Genomic DNA, 21,308 nt, shown 5'->3' on the forward strand with positions numbered 1-21,308 from the left:
CTCACATTTGGTTAGCCAAAGCCAGTCATTTGTCCAAGGTTCTATGAAAGTGAAATACTAACACATATCCAGAGGGAAGTGAACTGGAAATAGTGGAAGTAGCAGTATTGACTACCACACTTAACTTTGAAGATACTACACACTAGTAGTTCTATTAACACCTTCCTTTCTTTTTCTTCTTGTTCTCCTTCATAGGTTCTTCTTTCTTCCCTTCTGCTTTAATGATAGTAATGGTACATGATTGAATGCTTGGCATGATTTTCCTCTCGCTGAATATACTTTCCTGAAGTGATCACACCCACGTACATGGTTGTACCATCATACTGACAATACCAAAATTTACCTCTCTTGCTTGTGTCTCTCTTCTGGTCTTATGACTTGAATATTCAACTGCTATTAGACTTCTGCAAGGAGATCCAACCAGTCCATTCTGAAGGAGATCAGCCCTGGGATTTCTTTGGAAGGAATGGTGCTAAAGCTGAAACTCCAGTACTTTGGCCACCTCATGCAAAGAGTTGACTCATTGGAAAAGACTCTGATGCTGGGAGGGATTGGGGGCAGGAGGAGAGGGGGACGACAGAGGATGAGATGGCTGGATGGCATCACTGACTTGACGGACATGAGTCTGAGTGAACTCCAGGAGTTGGTGATGGACAGGGAGGCCTGGCGTGCTGTGATTCATGGGGTCACAAAGAGACATGACTGAGCAACTGAATTGAACTGAACTGATTAGACTTCTGCCTGTGGATAATTTACAATCGTCTTAAGCTTATCTTGCCCAAAATTAACCTCACAGATTTATTCTATCTAAACTTTTCCTAAATCTCACGTCATGTCCCCCAGTTTGTAACACCATCATTCACCATTTTCCTCGGGTACCTTCTGCCTTGGCTCCTCCTCTTTGCTCTCATTCTGACATTGGTAGTTGTTACTATTTCCTCAGTGTACCTCCCTTTCTCCATTTTAATCCATTGCTCTGTGTTGGAGTTTCACCACTCCTCATCTAAACTGTTTAAGCTGTCTCCTAACCAGCTTCCCTATTTCCACTCTTGTTCCCTTAAAATGCATCCTTTGCTCAGTAACTAGGGTACCATACATAGCATTAAAAAACCTGACCACCTCATTTTCTTGCTTATAATATACCATTGAATTTCCTCCAACTGCTCAATTGGTTTTCTCTGCCTGGATGTCCCTCCTCTCTTCCCTCCACTTTCCACCTACAATTTTCTTGACTACATTGGCAATAAAACAAAACTGAATGCCAATACTAATAATCAGGAACTTGGGTGTTAACCTCATCCAGCAACTCTTTGTTCAAGTTGATCCAAAAAATGAGTTAGATGACCTTTTCTTTCATAATTACTCATAAGTTTATCATTTAATTTTTTTGTGATTATCTACTAGGCATCTCCCTACTGTTTTAAAATCTTATCATCAATGTTTGCATACCCAGAACCTAGTCCAGGGCCATGTATGTATTAGGAGGTCAAACATGTTTGGTGAATAAATAAATGAATTAATGAATACTACTAATCTTCCATCAAAAATTTTGCTCCCTCCACTGTCTCTTGCTCTACTTCTCTATGTCTTCTTTTCTTTCTTCTCATTTACTTCATACTTTTCTCCAAATTTTCCTTTTACTTTTAGGATATTCTAATATCTAGCTTTTAAATTTTATCTTCTCCTTTTTTTAAAACCAAATTTTCTATTCTATTTTGCTCCTCTCATAGTCTCTCTTTTCTTTACTCATTTGTTCTTGAATGATTTATGTGTGTGTGTAGAAAAGATCTGGGAGTACACCAATAAAATAAATATATGTTAATTTTATTGACCTCATCTCCACATTATTCTTCCCACTTCTATCCACTTCCCTTTTCTCCATGATTCTCTCCTCTACTCTCTCAGCTCTTCTTCATTAATTCAACTCTTCTCTTAACAATTCACTTACTATCTATTTTTCGTTGTCCATCTTCTTGTCTCTCAGAAAAAATAAATAGTAAATTTAAAGTAAAGAAAGAATAGCATATACCATATAGGCAAGCACATTTCATATATTCCTCACATGTTTATCAGCCTTGTATTATTTGAGATTCACTGTGTATAATAACAAATGCATAAACTTGAAATACCACAGAGTCTGCACTGAAAGATCATATTTTTCCCATTCAATAAATGTTCACTACGTTACTTAAGATTGATACTCGTTAATGTAGGAGAGAGCTTTAGGAAGTGACAAATGACAGCAGAGCAACTAGAAAAATCAAAAAACAAGAACCAAGTAAGTTTTTCAATGTTGGGGCAAAGAATCTTACTGAACTGGAAAGGTAATTAAAGTTAATCGTTTTGGTACAGAGAGGGAGGAGGGAGAGGGGTTCAGGATGGGGAACACGTGTATACCCGTGGCGGATTCATGTTGATGTATGGCAAAACCAATACAATATTGTAAAGTAATTAACCTCCAATTAAAATAAATTTATATTAAAAATAAAGTTATTCATTTTAAAAGCAAAATTTCCTTACCTAAAAACTCTAATGATAATAATGAGTCATGAAAAATGTAAAAATTGTTATAGTTTTTATACTTTAGGAGTAGAAAAGTATGAAATATATATATTTCCACATACATATATGGAAATATATATATTATAAAAAGATATATTCTCAAGTTGTTTGGAAATTCATTTATTTCTCAGCATTCCCATGCAATGTGGCATGACATATTTGTTGCTATAATTTTGCATTTATATATATCTTACATTGTAAGTTTCAGAAAATAGCTAACATCTCACTTGATTCTCATCATTCTGCACCATACAGATAGACTATTGCTGCAGTTAAACCTAGATGCTATTCTGTCACCATGTTCATGCCTGTGTATGTGGTTGTGAGTCTGTATTTAAGTACCCTTGACTTTGTATAGGGATTCCCTGGTGGCTCAGATGGTAAAGAATCTGCCTGCAATGCAGTAGACCCTGATTCAATCCTTAGGTCGGAAAGATCCCCTGAAGAAGGGAATGACAACCCACTCTAGTATCTTGCCTGGAGAATTCCATGGACTGAGGAGCCTGGTGGGCTATAGTCCATGGGGTCGCAAAGAGTTGGACATGACTGAAAAACTTTCATTTTCACTTCATTTTCACTTTGACTATGTATACACCTGTGTATTACATGTCTTTGAGTACACATAAACATTTATACATTGTGAAAGCATATCTCTGTGTGTCTGGAAATGTTCATATGGACAATTCTCTATTTTTCATTGAAATAGAGTTGATTTGCAATATTGTGTTAGTTTCAGGTATACAGCACAGTGATCAGTTATATATATATATATTTCAGATTACTTTCCTTTATGATAAGTATTGAGTATAGTTTCCCATGCAGTAACAATTAGTCCTTGTTTTTTTTAAATCTACTTTATATATAGTAGTGTGTATCTGTTAATCTCAAACACAAACTCCTTATTTATCCCTTTCACCTCCATTTCAACCATTTTGGTAAACATGTTTGTTTTCTATGTCTGTGAGTCTATTTCTGTTTTGTATAGGATTCATTTGTATTATTTTTTAGATTCCACATATAAGTGATAGTATATAATATTCATCTTTGTCTGACTTACTTCACTTAGTATATTTTCTAGGTCCATCCATGCTGTTGCAAATGGCAGTATTTCATTATATTGTTATGGCTGAGTAATATTTCACTGTGTGTGTGTGTGTATCACATCTTCTTAAAGCAATCATCTATTAATGGACACTTGTGTTGTTTCCATGTTTTGGCTATTGTAAATAGTGCTGCTATAAACATAGGGGTGCGTGTATCTTTTCAAATTATAGTTTTGTCCAGGTATGTGCCCAGGAGTGGGATTGCTGGGTCATATGGTAGCTCTATGTTCAGTTTTTTAAGGAACCTCCATACAGCTCTCCATAGTAGCTGTCCTATATACATACCCACCAACAGTGTAGGAGGGTTCTCTTTCCTCCACACCCTTTACAGAACTTATTAATTTATAGGCTTTTTAATGATAGCCATTCTGATCAGTATGAGATGATACCTCATTGTGGTTTTGATTTGCATTTCTCTGATAATTAGTGAGTGATGATGAGCAGTTTTTCATGTGCTTGTTAGCCAACTCTGTATTTATATGTGTATATATAATATTAGGTCTGTAAGTACACATGCCTGTAGCTATGTTAGGAAATGTATGCCTCTATGTGCATTTCTAATTTGTAAGTTTGCTTTCAACCCTGTTCCTACCCCCATGATACTTTAGATGAGCCAGGGCACTCTCTGACCTCATTGTGTAGAGGAGGGTTCCATTGTCCACCAGTCTGAGCAGCTTGTTAGGTGTGGTCATGTTATGGGCCACTGATTTCTTGCCATTGTGGAAGAAGGTGTCAGGGGTCCAGATCTTACTAGCCAGGAGATTATTCAGTGGAAGGATCTTCATGGGTCCATCAAATTTCAGTCTTTCATCATGCCATGTCTGTCGAAAAAATACATCAATGGTGTACTCCTAAGGACAAAAAGAGAGAACAACATTTCAGCAGAATTCTGGTGAGGATCCACAGTGCCCTTAGCAAATATTAATTACTTTGCAGTATTTCCTCTGATGCAGAGAAGCAGCAATCTATTGACAGTAGTTACTGGCAAGTAGGGCAAATGACTATGATTGAGAAATAATGTCATGGTAATCAATAAGTACATAAATAATATGTCCGAGAAGATTTCACTTAGGAAGATCACTGCCATTGCTGCCCTGCACATCATACAATCTGAACACAAGACTTTGCCTTATGAAAAGGCAAGAGCTCCCTTCTCTATGCAGTGGTATCTCTAATAAGTGCAAACTCCTAACCTTGTCTCTTCTACTAAATGATCCCATATGAACATCAAAAGCCAATATAACAACTGCCATACAACTAAAACCTTAAATTTTAAAACACATTTCATTTGATTCTCAAACTAACAGTGTATCTAATGAGTTAATATCTTATCTTCAATAAGTCAAGCATCTTTACAGATAAGGAAAAACAAACACACAAATAGAAAAATGGGTAAATGACATGAACAGAAAAATTCATGAAACAGATAGAAATTGTTAATAAACATGGAGAAAATTTTCAAAATTGCCATTCATCTAAATACAAACTCAAAGAACAATAAACATTACTGATGTTGGTAACAGCAGACTAAATCATTTGGATATATCTTCTTGTAGTTATTAATCATAAAATTTGAACCAAAACATAGATAGATAGACAATTTGAAATCAATGGGAAATGACTGAAAGCAGACAGAAACTTGAAGAAAGTTTACTCTTGAAAGATAGCAACAGCAACGGGTTAAAATTGGGTTTGTGGCTTTCTTTTCTAAAGGTGATCTCCCAAACCTAGAATTTCTATGTCCAATATCACAGCCTTAATGGCTCAAAGTGGATAATCATCTGGAATCTTAGGGGGTAGGAATCCTGGAAGCAAGAGAGTCACTGAGGGGATGGGAACTCAAACCCCAGTATATACTTTGCCCCAAACCCTGGCTGACCACTACATACAAATGAAAACTCTGGGGCTCTGGGAAAAAGGCAGACAGAAACAATAAGGGAATCCTCCAGTAAATGAAAGATGACAAATCTGTGGTGGGTGATGTTTGTGTATTTGGCAGAAATCAGAAAAATTATTGGCTTAATATACCTCAGAAGAAAGAGCTCAAAGTTGACCAAAGAACTGAAAATTCAGGGGGAAGCCTTGAGAAAAAACCAAAACCATTCAAAGGGTAAGTCTGAAATTCTGAGTACAAACTCTGCCCAAATCTTTGACTGGTCACTAAACTACACAAGGGATAGGGGACACATCTAGGTAGTCAGGTAAAACAAGGCAGTCAGCAGCTGCTTAAAATATGTTGTTGTTGTTGAGTCACTAAGTCGTATTCAACTCTTTGCGACTTCTTGGACTGTAGCCTGCCAGGTTCTTCTGTCCACGGTATTTTCCAGGCAAGAATACTGAAGTGGGCTGCCATTTCCTTCTCCAGGGGATCTTCTCAACCCAGGGATCAAACCTGCGTCTCCTGCATTATATCAGGATTCTTTAACACTGAGCCACTAGGGAAGCCCCCTCAGTGGCTTCTAATTATATTTGGAATAAATACCAATACCTTTTCCTTACCTAGAAAGTACTTCATAAACTGGCCCTTATTTTCTCTAAGCTCTTCTCCAACCACTGTACCTCCATAAATTAGCCAGTCTGGCTTTTCTCCTTCTCTAGAACGCTAAGAGGAGAAGGAAATAGCAACCCACTCCAGTGTTCTTGCCTAGAGAATCCTATGGACAGTGGAGCCTCGTGGGCTGCCATCTATGGGGTCGCACAGAATCGGACACGACTGAAGTGACTTAGCATGCATGCATGCATTGGAGAAGAAAATGGCAAACCACTCCAGTATTCTTGCCTGAAGAATCCTAGGGACAGAGGAGCCTGGTGGGCTGCCATCTATGGGGTTGCACAGAGTCGGACACGACTGAAGCAACTTAGCAGCAGCAGAACACTAAGAAAACCCCTGCTTAAGGATTAAGATATTATATAATCTATTATCTAAACTGGAACATTTTTGAGAATGAGAGGAGGCTTTATCAATAATTATATCAGAATGACAGGTGTAAGCCAGGACTATGCCAGGTTTAAAACTGGAATTAGATTCCCACACAAAACCAACACCCTGAAGGGCTCTGACCTCAGCATAGTGAAGTGAAGTGAAAGTCGCTCAGTCATGTCTGACTCTTTGCAACCCCATGGACAGTATAGTCCTTGGAATTCTCTAGGCCAGAATACTGGAGTGGGTAGCCTTTCCCTTCCCCAGGGGATCTTCCCAACCCAGGGATTAAACCCAGGTCTCTTGCATTGCAGGTGGATTCTTTACCAGCTAAGGCACAAGGGAAGCCCCTCAGCATAAGGGTGAATTAAATAAAATGAACTAGACAAAACCAATCCACAGCATGAAAATGAAGAAAGGAAACTTATCCAAGCATGAATTATGAAATAGAGAAGGGGTAAGGGGAAGAATTTCTACTGAGATTTAGCAACTTCAAATTTAATCTGAGCTAAATATTTAAATGTACACCTGGTTTGGGTCTTACAAACTGAGAAATTAACATAAAAATAGGTCTCAGGATGAGTATACCCCTAGACTGACTTACAAAAGCAAATACTCTAGAGGGGCATAGCCATAAATAAATGCTTGCTGAAAAAATATATGTAATTCACAACAATAAAACACCTAAGGAAATGGTCATAAGCAAGAGTCAGCCAATACGATATATAGCTCACCCCTCAAGAACCTCACATATGAGGGCTTCCCTGATAGCTCAGTGGGTAAAGAATCTGCCTGCAATGCAGAAGACCTGGTTCAATTCCTGGGTCAGAAAGATCCACTGGAGAAGGGATAGGCTACCCACTCCAGTATTCTTGGGCTTCTTTGGTGGCTCAGCTGGTAAAGAATCAGCTATCCCACGTTGAAGGTCAGGAAGGGCGGCGGTGAGGAGATACCCCTCGTCCAAGGTAAGGAGCATTGGCTGCGCTTTGCTGGAGCAGCCATGAAGAGATACCCCACGCCCAAGGTAAGAGAAACCCAAGTAAGACGGTAGGTGTTGCAAGAGGGCATCAGAGGGCAGACACACTGAAACCATACTCACAGAAAACTAGTCAATCTAATCACACTAGGACCACAGCCTTGTCTAACTCAATGAAACTAAGCCATGCCCGTGTGGCAACCCAAGATGGGTGGGTCATGGTGGAGAGATCTGACAGAATGTGGTCCACTGGAGAAGGGAATGGCAAACCACTTCAGTATTCTTGCCTTGAGAACCCCATGAAAAGACAAAATGATAGGATACTGAAAGAGAAACTCCCCAGGTCAGTAGGTGCCCAATATGCTACTGGAGATCAGTGGAGAAATAACTCCAGAAAGAATGAAGGGATGGAGCCAAAGCAAAAAGAATACCCAGCTGTGGATGTGACTGGTGATAGAAGCAAGGTCCGATGCTGTAAAGAGCAATATTGCATAGGAACCTGGAATGTCAGGTCCATGAATTAAGGCAAATTGGAAGTGGTCAAACAAGAGATGGCAAGAGTGAATGTCGACATTCTAGGAATCAGCGAACTGAAATGGACTGGAATGGGTGAATTTAACTCAGATGACCATTATATCTACTACGGCAGGCAGGAATCCCTCAGAAGAAATGGAGTAGCCATCATGGTCAACAAAAGAGTCCGAAATGCAGTACTTGGATGCAATCTCAAAAACGACAGAATGATCTCTGTTCGTTTCCAAGGCAAACCATTCAATATCACAGTAATCCAAGTCTATGCCCCAACCAGTAATGCTGAAGAAGCTGAAGTTGAACGGTTCTATGAAGACCTACAAGACCTTTTAGAACTAACACCCAAAAAAGATGTCCTTTTCATTATAGGGGACTGGAATGCAAAAGTAGGAAGTCAAGAAACACCTGAAGTAACAGGCAAATTTGGCCTTGGAATACGGAATGAAGCAGGGCAAAGACTAATAGAGTTTTGCCAAGAAAATGCACTGGTCATAACAAACACCCTCTTCCAACAACACAAGAGAAGACTCTATACATGGACATCACCAGATGGTCAACACCGAAATCAGATTGATTATATTCTTTGTTGCCAAAGATGGAGAAGCTCTATACAGTCAGCAAAAACAAGACCAGGAGCTGACTGTGGCTCAGGCCATGAACTCCTTATTGCCAAATTCAGACTTAAATTGAAGAAAGTAGGGAAAACCACTAGACCATTCAGGTATGACCTAAATCAAATCCCTTATGATTATACAGTGGAAGTGAGAAATAGATTTAAGGGCCTAGAACTGATAGATAGAGTGCCTGATGAGCTATGGAATGAGGTTTGTGACATTGTACAGGAGATAGGGATCAAGACCATCCCCATGGAAAAGAAATGGAAAAAAGAAAAATGGCTGTCTGGGGAGGCCTTACAAATAGCTGTGAAAAGAAGAGAAGTGAAAAGCAAAGGAGAAAAGGAAAGATATGAACATCAGAATGCAGAGTTCCAAAGAATAGTAAGAAGAGATAAGAAAGCCTTCCTCAGCGATCAATGCAGAAATAGAGGAAAACAACAGAATGGGAAAGACTAGAGATCTCTTCAAGAAAATCAGAGATACCAAAGGAACATTTCATGCAAAGACGGGCTAGATAAAGGACAGAAATGGTATGGAACTAACAGAAGCAGAAGATATTAAGAAGAGGTGGCAAGAATACACAGAAGAACTGTACAAAAAAGAGCTTCACGACCCAGAAATCATAATGGTGTGATTACTCACCTAGAGCCAGACATCCTGGAATGTGAAATCAAGTGGGCCTTAGAAAGCATCACTACGAACAAAGCTAGTCGAGGTGATGGAATTCTAGTTGAGCTATACCAAATCCTGAAAGATAATGCTGTGAAAGTGCTGCACTCACTATGCCAGCAAATTTGGAAAACTCAGGAGTGGCCATAGGACTGGAAAAGGTCAGTTTTCATCCCAATGGCAAAGAAAGGCACTGCCAAAGAATGCTCAAACTACCACACAATTGCACTCATCTCACACGCTAGTAAAGTAGTGCTCAAAATTCTCCAAGCCAGGCTTCAGTAATACGTGAACTGTGAACTTCCTGATGTTCAAGCTGGTTTTAAAAAAGGCAGAGGAACCAGAGATCAAATTGCCAACATCCACCAGATCATGGAAAAAGCAAGACAGTTCCAGAAAAACATCTATTTCTGCTTTATTGACTATGTCAAAGCCTTTGACTGTGTGGATCACAATAAACTGTGGAAAATTCTGAAAGAGATGGGAATACCAGACCACCTGATCTGCCTCTTGAGAAATTTGTATGCAGGTCAGGAAGCAACAGTTAGAACTGAACATGGAACAACAGACTGGTTCCAAATAGGAAAAGGAGTACATCAAGGCTGTATATTGTCACCCTGTTTATTTAACTTATATGCAGAGTACATCATGAGAAACGCTGGACTGGAAGAAACACAAGCTGGAATCAAGACTGCCGGGAGAAATATCAATAACCACAGATATGCAGATGACACCACCCTTATGGCAGAAAGCGAAGAGGAACTAAAAAGCCTCTTGATGAAGGTGAAAGTGGAGAGTGAAAAAGTTGGCTTAAAGCTCAACATTCAGAAAACGAAGATCATGGCATCCGGTCCCATCTCTTCATGGGAAATAGATGGGGTAACAGTGGAAACAGTGTCATATTTCATTTTTCTGGGCTCCAAAATCACTGCAGATGGTGACTGCAGCCATGAAATTAAAAGACACTTACTCCTTGGAAGGAAAGTTATGACTAACCTAGATAGCATATTAAAAAGCAAAGACATTACTTTGTCAACATACATCTTTCTAGTCAAGGCTATGGTTTTTCCAGTGGTCATGTATGGATGTGAGAGTTGGACTGTGAAGAAGGCTGAGCACCGAAGAATTGATGCTTTTGAACTGTGGTGTTGTTGGAGAAGACTGTTGAGAGTCCCTTGGACTGCAAGGAGATCCAACCAGTCCATTCTGAAGGAGATCAGCCCTGGGATTTCTTTGGAAGGAATGATGCTAAAGCTGAAACTCCAGTACTTTGGACACCTCATGCGAAGAGTTGACTCATTGGAAAAGACTCTGATGCTGGGAGGGATGGGGGCAAGAGGAGAAGGGGACGACAGAGGATGAGATGGCTGGATGGCATCTCTGACTCGATGGATGTGAGTCTGATTGAACTCCAGGAGTTGGCAATGGACAGGGAAGCCTGGCGTGCTGCGATTCATGGGGTCGCAAAGAATTGGACACGACTGAGCGACTGATCTGATCTGACAATACAGGTGACCTGGGTTCGATCCCTGGGTTGGGCAGATCCCCTGGAGAAGGGAATGGCTACCCACTCCAGATTCTGGCCTGGAGAATTCCATGGTCTGTAGTATAGTCCATGGGGTTGCAAAGAGTCGGACACAATTGATCAACTTTTACTTCACAAGAACCTCACACAACAGAATCAATTATATATTATAAAGGAACTACTGAATATATTAAAATGATAAAAGTATCAAGGGAGAGATTGAGAATATGAGAAAAGATAAAAACATTATGGGGTAGGAATGAGAAAACACAGATTTTAAAAAGATCTATTTGAAGTAAATGTTCTGTGAAACAAAAATAATGAGTCAATGGATATGTTATATAGAAGATTAGATATTATTGAACAGAGATTAGTGAACTGGAAAATACATGTGAAGAAAACTTTTTTCAGTGTATATTTCTAGCAAAGTTCTAAAGTTATGGACATAAGTTTGGATAAACTCCGGGAATTGGTGATGGATAGGGAAGCCTGGCGTGCTGCAGTCCATGGGGTTGCAAAAAGTCAGACACCATTGAGTGAGTGAACTGAACTGAACTCAAAGTTAGAGAATAGAGAAAATGAGGAACAATAAAATACTAATGGATGAAAGTTTCTCAGAATTGTTGAAATATTAGTATAAGTATCTTAGTTTCAGGAACCTTAATCAGGGGGCAGTCTTAAGATGGTGGAGAAACAGGACAGGGATACCACTTTCTCCCCCACAAATTCATCGAAAGAACATTTGAACACTGAGAAAATTCCACAAAACAACTTCTCAGTGCTGGCTGAGGACATCAGGCACCCAGAAATGCAGCCCATTGTCTTTGAAAGGAGGTAGGACAAAATATAAAAGAGAGACAAAAGAGGTAGGGAGGAGATGTATCCCAGGAAGGGAGTCTTAAAAGAGAAGTTTCCAAACACCAGGAAACACTCTCACTGGCGGGTCTGTAGGGAATCTTAGAATCTCAGAGGGCAACATAACCAGGAGGAAAAATAAATAAATAATCAATTAAAAACCAAAAGACCACGTGCCTTATGGCAACTCCCAGTGCTCACAGCCACCACCAGCAAGTAGGCGCTGAACAGGCAGGTGCCGGCTGCATTGCTTAGGGTAAGGACCAGCTGGAATGCCCTGAGGGCAATATGAAGGAACTAATCTGAGATAGCAACCCATACTGTGGGATAGCCAGAGATAGGGAGAGAGAAGAAAGAGAGAGAGAACTATCCTGCGAAAAGCCCTAACCTGAGGCACTGCTAGGGTTGCTCACAGAACAAAGAAAGAAAGAAAGTGAAGTTGCTCAGTCATGTCCGACTCTTTGAGACCCCATGGACTGTAGCCTACCAGGCTCCTCCATCATGGGATTCTCCAGGCAAGAGTACTGGAGTGGGTTGCCATTGCCTTCTCTATTTCACAGAACTAGAACAAATAATTTCACAATTTGTATGAAAATACAAAAAACCTCAAATAGCCAAAGCAATGTTGAGAAAGAAGAATGCAACTGGAGGAATCAATCTGCCTGACTTCAGGCTATATTACAGAGCTACACTCATCAAGACAGTATGGTACTGGCACAAAGACAGAAATATAGATCAATGGAACATAATAGAAAGCCCAGAGATAAATCTATGCACCTTTGGATACCTTATCTTTGACAAAGGAGGCAAAAATATACAACGGAGAAAAGACAATCTCTTTAACAAGTGGTGTTGGGAAAACTGGTCAACCACTTATAAAAGAATGAAACTAGAACACTTTCTAACACCATACACAAAAATAAACTCAACATGGATTAAAGATCAAAACGTAAGACCAGAATCTATAAAACTCCTAGCAGAAAACGTAGGCAAAACACTCTCTGACATAAATCACAGCAGGATCCTCTATGACCCAGCTCACAGAGTAATGAAATAAAAGCAAAAATAAACAAATGGGACCTAATTAAACTTAAAAGCTTTTTCACAAAGAAGGAAACTATATATGGGAGAAAATAATAGCAAATGAAGAAACTGACAAACAACTAATCTCAAAAATATACAAGCAACTCCTGCAGCTCAATTCCAGAAAAATAAAGGACCCAATCAAAAAATGGGCCTAAGAATTAAACAGACACTTCTCCAAAGAAGACATACAGATGGCTAACAAACACATGAAAAGATGCTCAACATCACTCATTATCAGAGAAATGCAAATCAAAACCACAATGAGGTACCATTTCATGCCAGTCAGAATGGCTGTGATCCAAAAGTCTACAAGCAATAAATGCTGGAGAGGGTGTGGAGAAAAGGGAACCCTCTTACACTGTTGGTGGGAATGCAAACTAGTACGGCCACTATGGAGAACAGTGTGAAGATTCCTTAAAAAACTGGAAACAGAACTGTCATATGACCCAGCAATCCCACTGCTGGGCATACACACTGAGGAAACCAGAACTGAAAGAGACAAGTGTACCCCAATGTTCATCACAGCACTGTTTATAATAGCCAGAACATGGAAGCAACCTAGATGTCCATCAGCAGATGAATGGATAAGAAAGCTATGGTACATATACACAATGGAATATTACTCAGCCATTACAAAGAATACATTTGAAACAGTTCTAATGAGGTGGATGAACCTGGAGCCTATTATACAGAGTGAAGTAAGCCAGAAAGAAAAACACCAATACAGTATACTAACGCATATATATGGAATTTAGAATGATGGTAATGATAACCCTGTATGCAAGACAGCAAAAGAGACACAGATGTATAGAACAGTCTTTGGACTCTGTGGGAGAGGGCAAGGGTGTGAAGATTTGGGAGAATAGCTTTGAAACATGTATATTATCATATGTGAAATGGATCGCCAGTCCAGGTTCGATGCATGGGACAGGGTGCTCAGGGCTAGTGCCCTGGGATGACCCAGAGGGATGGGATGGGGAGGGAGGTGGGTGGGGGGTTCAGGATGGGGAACACATGTACACCCGTGGCTGATTCCTGACAATGTATGGCAAAACCGCTACAGTACTGTAAAGTAGTTAGCCTCCAATTAAAATGAATAAATTTATTAATAAAAAAACATTAATCAGTTGTGAGCTTAGTATAATAAAATATATCCAAGCCAATACACAATGAATTTGAAAAATACCAAAGAGGAGATCTTAAAAACAACAAAATAGAATAGGCATATTATCTATAAAGAGGTGACAATTTGATAGCAGACTTCTTGAAAGCAACAATAGAAGTCAAAAGAATTGTATAGCCAACTAGATTAACATGTAAGAGCGGTTTCAAAATAAAGATGAGTTTAGGTAAATAAAATACATTTTTTCTCATGGCTGGGTCACTCACAGAATTCAGGCCTCTTTCAGAAATCTCCATATCAGAGAAGTATTCTTTGACCATCCTATCATAAAGAGTAATCCCTCTTCCCCTTACTATGCATTATGTTTTTTCATGCATTATTTTGTCAGATAGCTCTGAAAAAAATGCACTTTCATTTGCTTGCTCTTTCTTTCATTCCACTAGCCTGGATGCTGCACAAGAACAGAGACTTTATTTAGTTCACTGCTATATCCCTAGCACCTAAAACCCTACCTGATCTATAGTAGCTAATCTATAAATATTTTTGAATTAAAAAATGATTGAATGAATCCTTAGGAAAGGAACTGCTAAAATAATTTTTCATGTGGTTGAAAATGAAACCAGCAGGAAGACACAAGAAGGAATGGTGAGCAAAAGTGCTGACAAGCTTATGGGTAAACTAAACAAATAATAGCTCTCTACAAATGATGATAAGGGCTATGAAAACAAAGTAGAATAAATAACAACAGCAACCAAATGGAAGGAGAAAGCAAAGAGATGTGGACTGACGTATTCTTGTATTATTTGGAGAAGAGTGGAGATATTAAATTTAAGGTCAAGTATACATATTAACAAGGTAATCACCAAGGATATACTAGAAACAGAATGTAAAACTTACAAAAGAGGAAACACAAATGGGAATGTAGAAAAATGCTTCAGTCCCACAGAAAGGAAAGAAAAAATAAAGCATATAAGAACATGAGGGGAAAGAATATATAAGACAATAGAAATAAGCAATATAATCTACTGATAAATAAATAATGTAGTTATTTATTGTGTATTATATATAGAAGAGTCACAACTTAAGGGCGCATAAAAACACAGGTTGAAAATGAAGTGATGGAAACATATATGGGCAAATTTTGATCAAGATAAATCACAGAACTATAAAATACAAATAGCATGGATTGTAAGATAAACACTTTTCTTCAGGACAAACTATTACACTAAAAATGTGTATCAGGTAAAAAAAAAAATTATGTATGGGTAACATGGATTCAAAATATGTAAGGCAAAATCTTAATTGCAAGGAGAAAATGACAAACCCATAGATTTTCAATAAATGGAAGACCAATCAGGCCAATAATTTGTATGATGAAAGCATGTAAAGAATTCTTTTGACAACCATGAACTAAGGAATACACATATACTTATCTACTTAACAATTAGTTAACATATCTTTTTCACCAAAAATAGATGATCATATGCTGTCATAAAGCAAATCAAAGAAACAAAAAAGATTTCATATCCTATACACCATCTTCTTTTAATATGAGGCATTAAATTAGAAATTAATAACAAAGTTTTACATTTGAAAATTAGAAAACACTAAAAATTTTCCAAAAAAAAGAAGAAATCATAAATGATATTAGAAAATACTTAGAACTGAATAACAGTGAAAACACTCACAAAATGAAATCTTATATTCAACACTTCATATGAAATGACATCTAATTGATATTGCATGAATTTTTCTGCTGTTGTATTAGTTTCTGCTATACAACAAAGTAAATCAGCTACATATATATATATATATCCCATCCCTCTCTGACCTCCCTCCCAACAAAGACCCAGCACAGTCAAATAAATAAAGAAATAAAATATTTTAAATATCATTATCAAGTTTTATTCTTCCAGAAAATGTAAAGGTGTCCTAATAAGTAGAAAAACCTGTTAATTTAATTAGACATGTTAACAGATTAAAAGAAAAAAAATCACACAATCATCCTAATAGGGGACAAAACAGAAGTTGAAAATTTTTCAATTAAACACATACTTTTTAGAAAATTAGAACTAGAACAGAGTGCATATCTGCCATATTCATTATTGCCCATAGTCATTTGTTTGGCCTTTCTAGGATATCTTACAGAAATTCCCATATTATAAGTTCTGCCTTCCTAAATTGAGCCAAAACTCAAAATTCCCAGCTTTTCTTGTAGTTAGAATCAGACTAAATGCCCTAGTTATCACCAAGCACACAAATGCCACAAGAAACTTCAATTCAGAAGTTACAGCATGAGTAAACAGGATCTACATGGAGTTTCTACTTTTGCTAATTCAGGTGGTAACAAGTATCTTGTCTTTAGTGGTATACATTGGCTACTAAACACATAAAAAGATGCTTAACTTCAAAGTTCATCAGAAAAATGCAAATAATATCAATTAGATGTCATTTCATATACATCAGAATGGCAAAAACAAAGTGCAACAATATGAATCATTATCAAAAGTGCAGAGAAATGGAACTCATACACTTCTAATAGGATACGAAATTGGTACAACCTCATCACAAGAATTATTTGGCCCTATCTGAAAAACATGAAATGTTTGCAAACCCTGCAAATCAGAAATGTTATCTGTAGGTACACACCCTACAGAAACTCAAATGTGTTCACAAAAAGATGTGTACAAGAACATTTGTTTTTAATAGCAAAAAACCATTGTTTTTAATAGAAAAAAGCTGGAAACAGTCTAAATGCACATTGACATGAGAATTGAACGTATTAATATGAATAAATATTCATATGCTTTAAAAGTCCATAGCAGTTAAATGAACTAGGTTAAGAGCATCAAAAATAACTTTCAGTACAGTAAAAGATATGTTGTAAAATGATAAACAAGCTATGACACTTTTTAATTATTATAGTTTGAAAACATGAAAACCACTATTATTTTATTCATTATAATATTGCTATTTCATGTGATATATATAGAGTTGGACCATAAAGCAGGCTGAGCACTGAAGAATTGGTGCTTTCAAACTGCAGTGCTGGAAAAGACTCTTGAGAGTCCCCTGGACAGCAAGGAGATCAAACCAGTCAATCCTAAAGTAAATCAACCCTGAATATTCATTGGAAGAACTAATGGTGAAGCTCCAATACTTTGGCCACCTGATGCAAAGAGCCATCTTTGGAAAAGACCCTGATGCTGGGAAAGAGAAGGTGGTGGCAGAAGATGAGATGGTTAGATAGCATCACTAACTCAATGGACAGGAATTTGAGCAGACTCCAGGAGATAGCGGAGGACAGAGGACCCTGGTGTGCTGTAGTCCATGGGGTTGCAAAGAGTTGGACACAATTTAGTGACTGAACAACAAATACATCCTCAGTTATAGGTCTAGAGTATGCATTGGAATGGCCAAAAAAAGCAAATTCATGGTTATTATTATCTCTGAGGAGGAAGGGAAGGAGAGAAATAGGATCAGGAGGATACACAGGGGATTTATTTATATCTTTAAAGATTATATTTCTAATATGAAAATAAATATAGGAAAAATTTCAAGATTTAAAAAAGTTGTTGTTATTCAGTTGTGCCCAACTCTTTGCGACCCCGTGAACTACAGCACACCAGGCTTAAAAAAGCTGGGTGATGGTTACCCAGTTTTTTAATGTGTTATTCTCTACACAGTCAAAACTATTGGGGAAAATCACATAGTAATTATTTGCTCTATAAGTATCGCATGACCTTTGGCTAGAAGCAATTCAATTTTGACCTGACCTTCTAGAAATGCAATCAATTCCTTCCTTGCAAATTGAGCCTTTGTATACTCTCCAAGGATGATTGCCTCCAAATTGACAAATGAATTCTGTTGTTTTGTGAGGCATTTAAATCAAATCTTCCGGATAATAAGCCTAAGTCTGCCTCCTGGGAAAGGTACTTAATACATTTCCTACACTGTTCAGAGATGACACAAAGCTCAAGGGGAAGAATTTCTGGCTTGGTGTTGAAGCTTGAATGTCTTCAACTCTCTAACACTGCACTGTGTATCAGTGCAGGCTTCCAGAAAGGGCGTGTGTGGCTGGATCAATTTAGCCGGGTCTCGGGACCATCCAGTCCTCGCTTTGCTCTTTGCCTCCTCTCTATTCTCTATTTAGGAAAACCACAATCTACATGCCTCTTTTCAGTTGTATTTAGCCTCTGATATAGTCTTACTGGTATCGTTTATGTGTTCTGCCTGTCTACAAAAGAGTAGTCCAGGAGATTCATGATCATGGACTCCTAGGCAAAACACTACAGACACGAACTCCTTTCAATGTTGCATCTGGGAATATGGTATACTATAGAAAAAGAGGAAACCGACAGCTTATGAGGCTTTCAAAATGCTCCCCTTCACTCTATGCATGAGGACACCAGTAAGGGAGGACTTGAAGTGGACACAGCCACTTTATTCCAGTGTTGAGGAAGAAACAGGTCCAATAATTTCAAGCCCACTACCACGGGAAAAAAGTCCCTATGTGGACTTTCTTTTTATTTAACACCATTTTTTCCCATGCAGTCTTTCGATACTTTGATAACTGCATGACTTTCATAAGCAGAAGTCCAACTAAAATGTATATCACCCGAATCTGTTAAAAAGAATTAAGATTATAATATATCTTATGGGTCCTCATTTCCCATGCCTCCATTTTTTAAATAAATTAGTTTATTTTGGTTAAGCTAGGTGGTTAGTTCTGTTAGTGTATTGTCTACTTTCATCATTACCTGGCTGTCCACTATATAGCCTAGGAAGTTTCTCCCAGATTATTAAGGCATGATTGACAAATAAAAATTGCATATTTTGGTTATACGATGTGATTTTTAAAGGTCCATGACATGATGATTTAATATATACATTGTGAAATGATTACCACAATCAAATTAACACACCTATCACTTCATGTAGTCACTGTTTATGTGTGTGCATGCATGTATGTGTGTTGAGAACATTTAATAGCTACTCTCTTTAAAAATATTAGCTGTTGGAATGGGGTGGATGGTGAGAGGGAGGTCCAAGATGGAGGGGACATATGTCTAACTATGGCTGATTCATGTTGATGTATGACAGAAACCAACACAATACTGTAAAGCAATTATCCTTCAATTAAAAATAAATAAATTTTTAAAATTTAGCTGTTAACTTTCTACTTTCCTTTCCAATCACTGACCATTTGAATACCCTACCATTGTTAAACCAGCATCCCACTTTTTCTTCATTCTAATTCAGAGGATCTTGACCAGGGAAAACTACCATTGGTCAAGAACCACTGCTCACTGGTAAGGAATAGACAGATTCAATTTGTGAGACAAGTAGAAATGAAACTGCATTTTTCATTAAACCTCCCTGTCATTGCCACCTCTGCCATCTTTCCATATATTGACTGAGAAAATGGTCTAAAATATCCTAAAAATAGAAAATCATAGATAGTCACATGACTTCAGTTCATTCAAATTGACATTATATCCCTTGTTCTGTTTCTTTTCTGGGAGACTATCAACACAGGATTAATATTACTGCTGAAAAACTATGTATTGTGTGATCATCCAGCTCCATTTGCTACAAATGGTCAACACATGTTTTTATTCATAATGCTTGTAAAGTATATTAATGCATATATATGGAATTTAGAAAGATGGTAACAATGACCCTATATGTGAAACAGCAAAAGAGACACAGATGTAAAGAACAGACTTTTGAACTCTGTGGGAGAAGGCGAGGGTGGGATGATTTGAGAGAATAGCATTGAAACATGTGTATTATCATATGTGAAACAGATCGCCAGTCCAGGTTCAATGCATGAGACAGCGCGCTCAGGGCTGGTGTGCTGGGATGACCCTGAGGGATGGGATGGGGAGGGAGGTGGGAGAGGGGTTCAGGATGGGGAAAACATGTACACCCATGGCTGATTCATGTCAATGTATGGCAAAAACCACTACAATATTGTAAAGTAATTAGCCTCCAATTAACATAAATACATTTTAAAAAAAGAAATTAGATATAAACATAAATGATTGTCTTTTAATAGTATTTATATGTTGGGGTTAGGTTTGTTTTCCTCTATTTAAAAATAAAATTCTGGGGAAGTCTTTACTTCAAAAAAAAATAAAATAAAAAATAAAAAAGAAATGTATTTGACATGTGTTCTGCCTCTGAAGAACTTTCATCCAAGTGGAGGAACACAGTCATTATTTTCCCCTCAAATTTAATTTGTTTCATCTCATTCATTCTTAAATTTAACAAATAGTTGAGAGTCTGCCAACTGACGAACACCAAGTTAGGCATTGGTGGTACTGAGATTGACAAAACAGACATGACTCTTCATTGAGCTGTCAAACTCAGGATCAATGTCTGTGGGAGGCAGTGTTTGACCAAGGAGCGCAATGGCTACAAAGGGCTATGGCTGGTGCTGGTTCAGTGCTCAAACTGCCACCACAACTTTCCCACTTTGTGAATAAAAGACTGTCTCTATTTCCTTAGACAATTAGGCACCAAAGCTCCCTGTTTGAGTGGAAGAAAGTCAAGAACCCAGCTAGCTAGCCCTAATTTTCATTTACTTTTCCAAGTAGTATGTGGGCTCAGGGGAGCTTGCTTTCTTGATTCAATTAATTACTAAAGTCACACGACTATCTGATGTTTCTTCCGAAGTCATCCCTGATCCTGCCACAATTGCCACAGTCTATTAAGTAGTATGGGAAGAAAATTTTTAAAACACCAGAAATTTGTTTCCCAGCCAGACTGATCATAGCTATTCTGCCTTGTGATAGGATGGAAGTTCAGCGAAAAATAACCTGAAATGTATTTGACCAAAGGTTGCTCTATCAGGAAAGGACCATTCTGTTATTTCTGCTTAATCATGGGTCAGTGCAGGGGACAGACATGTGGAAGATGAAACTTCAGAAGATAAAACGTCTGGATTGTTTGAAGTGTCTCCAGAGCCTATGCATACCCATGTGTGCCTTCTTGGGTGGGAAAAGAGCAGGGAGACAAGCTGGTTTGGGCAGGGGCTATGTGAATATTTCTGTAGTATCTCAGAATTGGGGTATCTGTTTGTATATGTGTGTCTGTGGAGTGCCTGGGGTAGTGTGTAAGCTGGTTTTTTTTTATTATTCTGCATATACTTTCTTATTTTGCCTCAATGTATTTATGGATGTAGATTATGTTGTGTGTGTGTGTTCAAACAGTAGCTACAGTTCCTTTCTTATGAAAATATTAATCAATCACTAATTCCCAGTAATAAAAAAGAGAGCTGCACCTGCCTGGAGAATTTGGTTATCACCCTGGCTGGCCTCACAACCACTTATGACT

The 21,308-nt window shown here is 38.1% G+C and overlaps 1 protein-coding gene across 2 annotated transcripts in view; it reads right to left on the reverse strand.

Annotated features, from left to right (window-relative positions):
• The window catches only part of GABRA3 (gamma-aminobutyric acid type A receptor subunit alpha3), a 241,699-nt gene that overhangs the window by 74,297 nt on the left and 146,094 nt on the right, over positions 1–21,308 (reverse strand). For both annotated transcript variants that reach the window (XR_009734880.1, XM_061408863.1), the window contains exon 5: positions 4,296–4,516. Coding sequence is in view for 1 of the 2 variants with exons in the window: in XM_061408863.1 (XP_061264847.1) it covers positions 4,296–4,516 (221 nt within the window). In the remaining variant the exon portion in view is untranslated. The remainder of the gene's footprint in view (positions 1–4,295; positions 4,517–21,308) is intronic.

The sequence above is a fragment of the Bos javanicus genome, chromosome X (genome assembly GCF_032452875.1).
Source record: "Bos javanicus breed banteng chromosome X, ARS-OSU_banteng_1.0, whole genome shotgun sequence".
Taxonomy (NCBI): domain Eukaryota; kingdom Metazoa; phylum Chordata; class Mammalia; order Artiodactyla; family Bovidae; genus Bos; species Bos javanicus.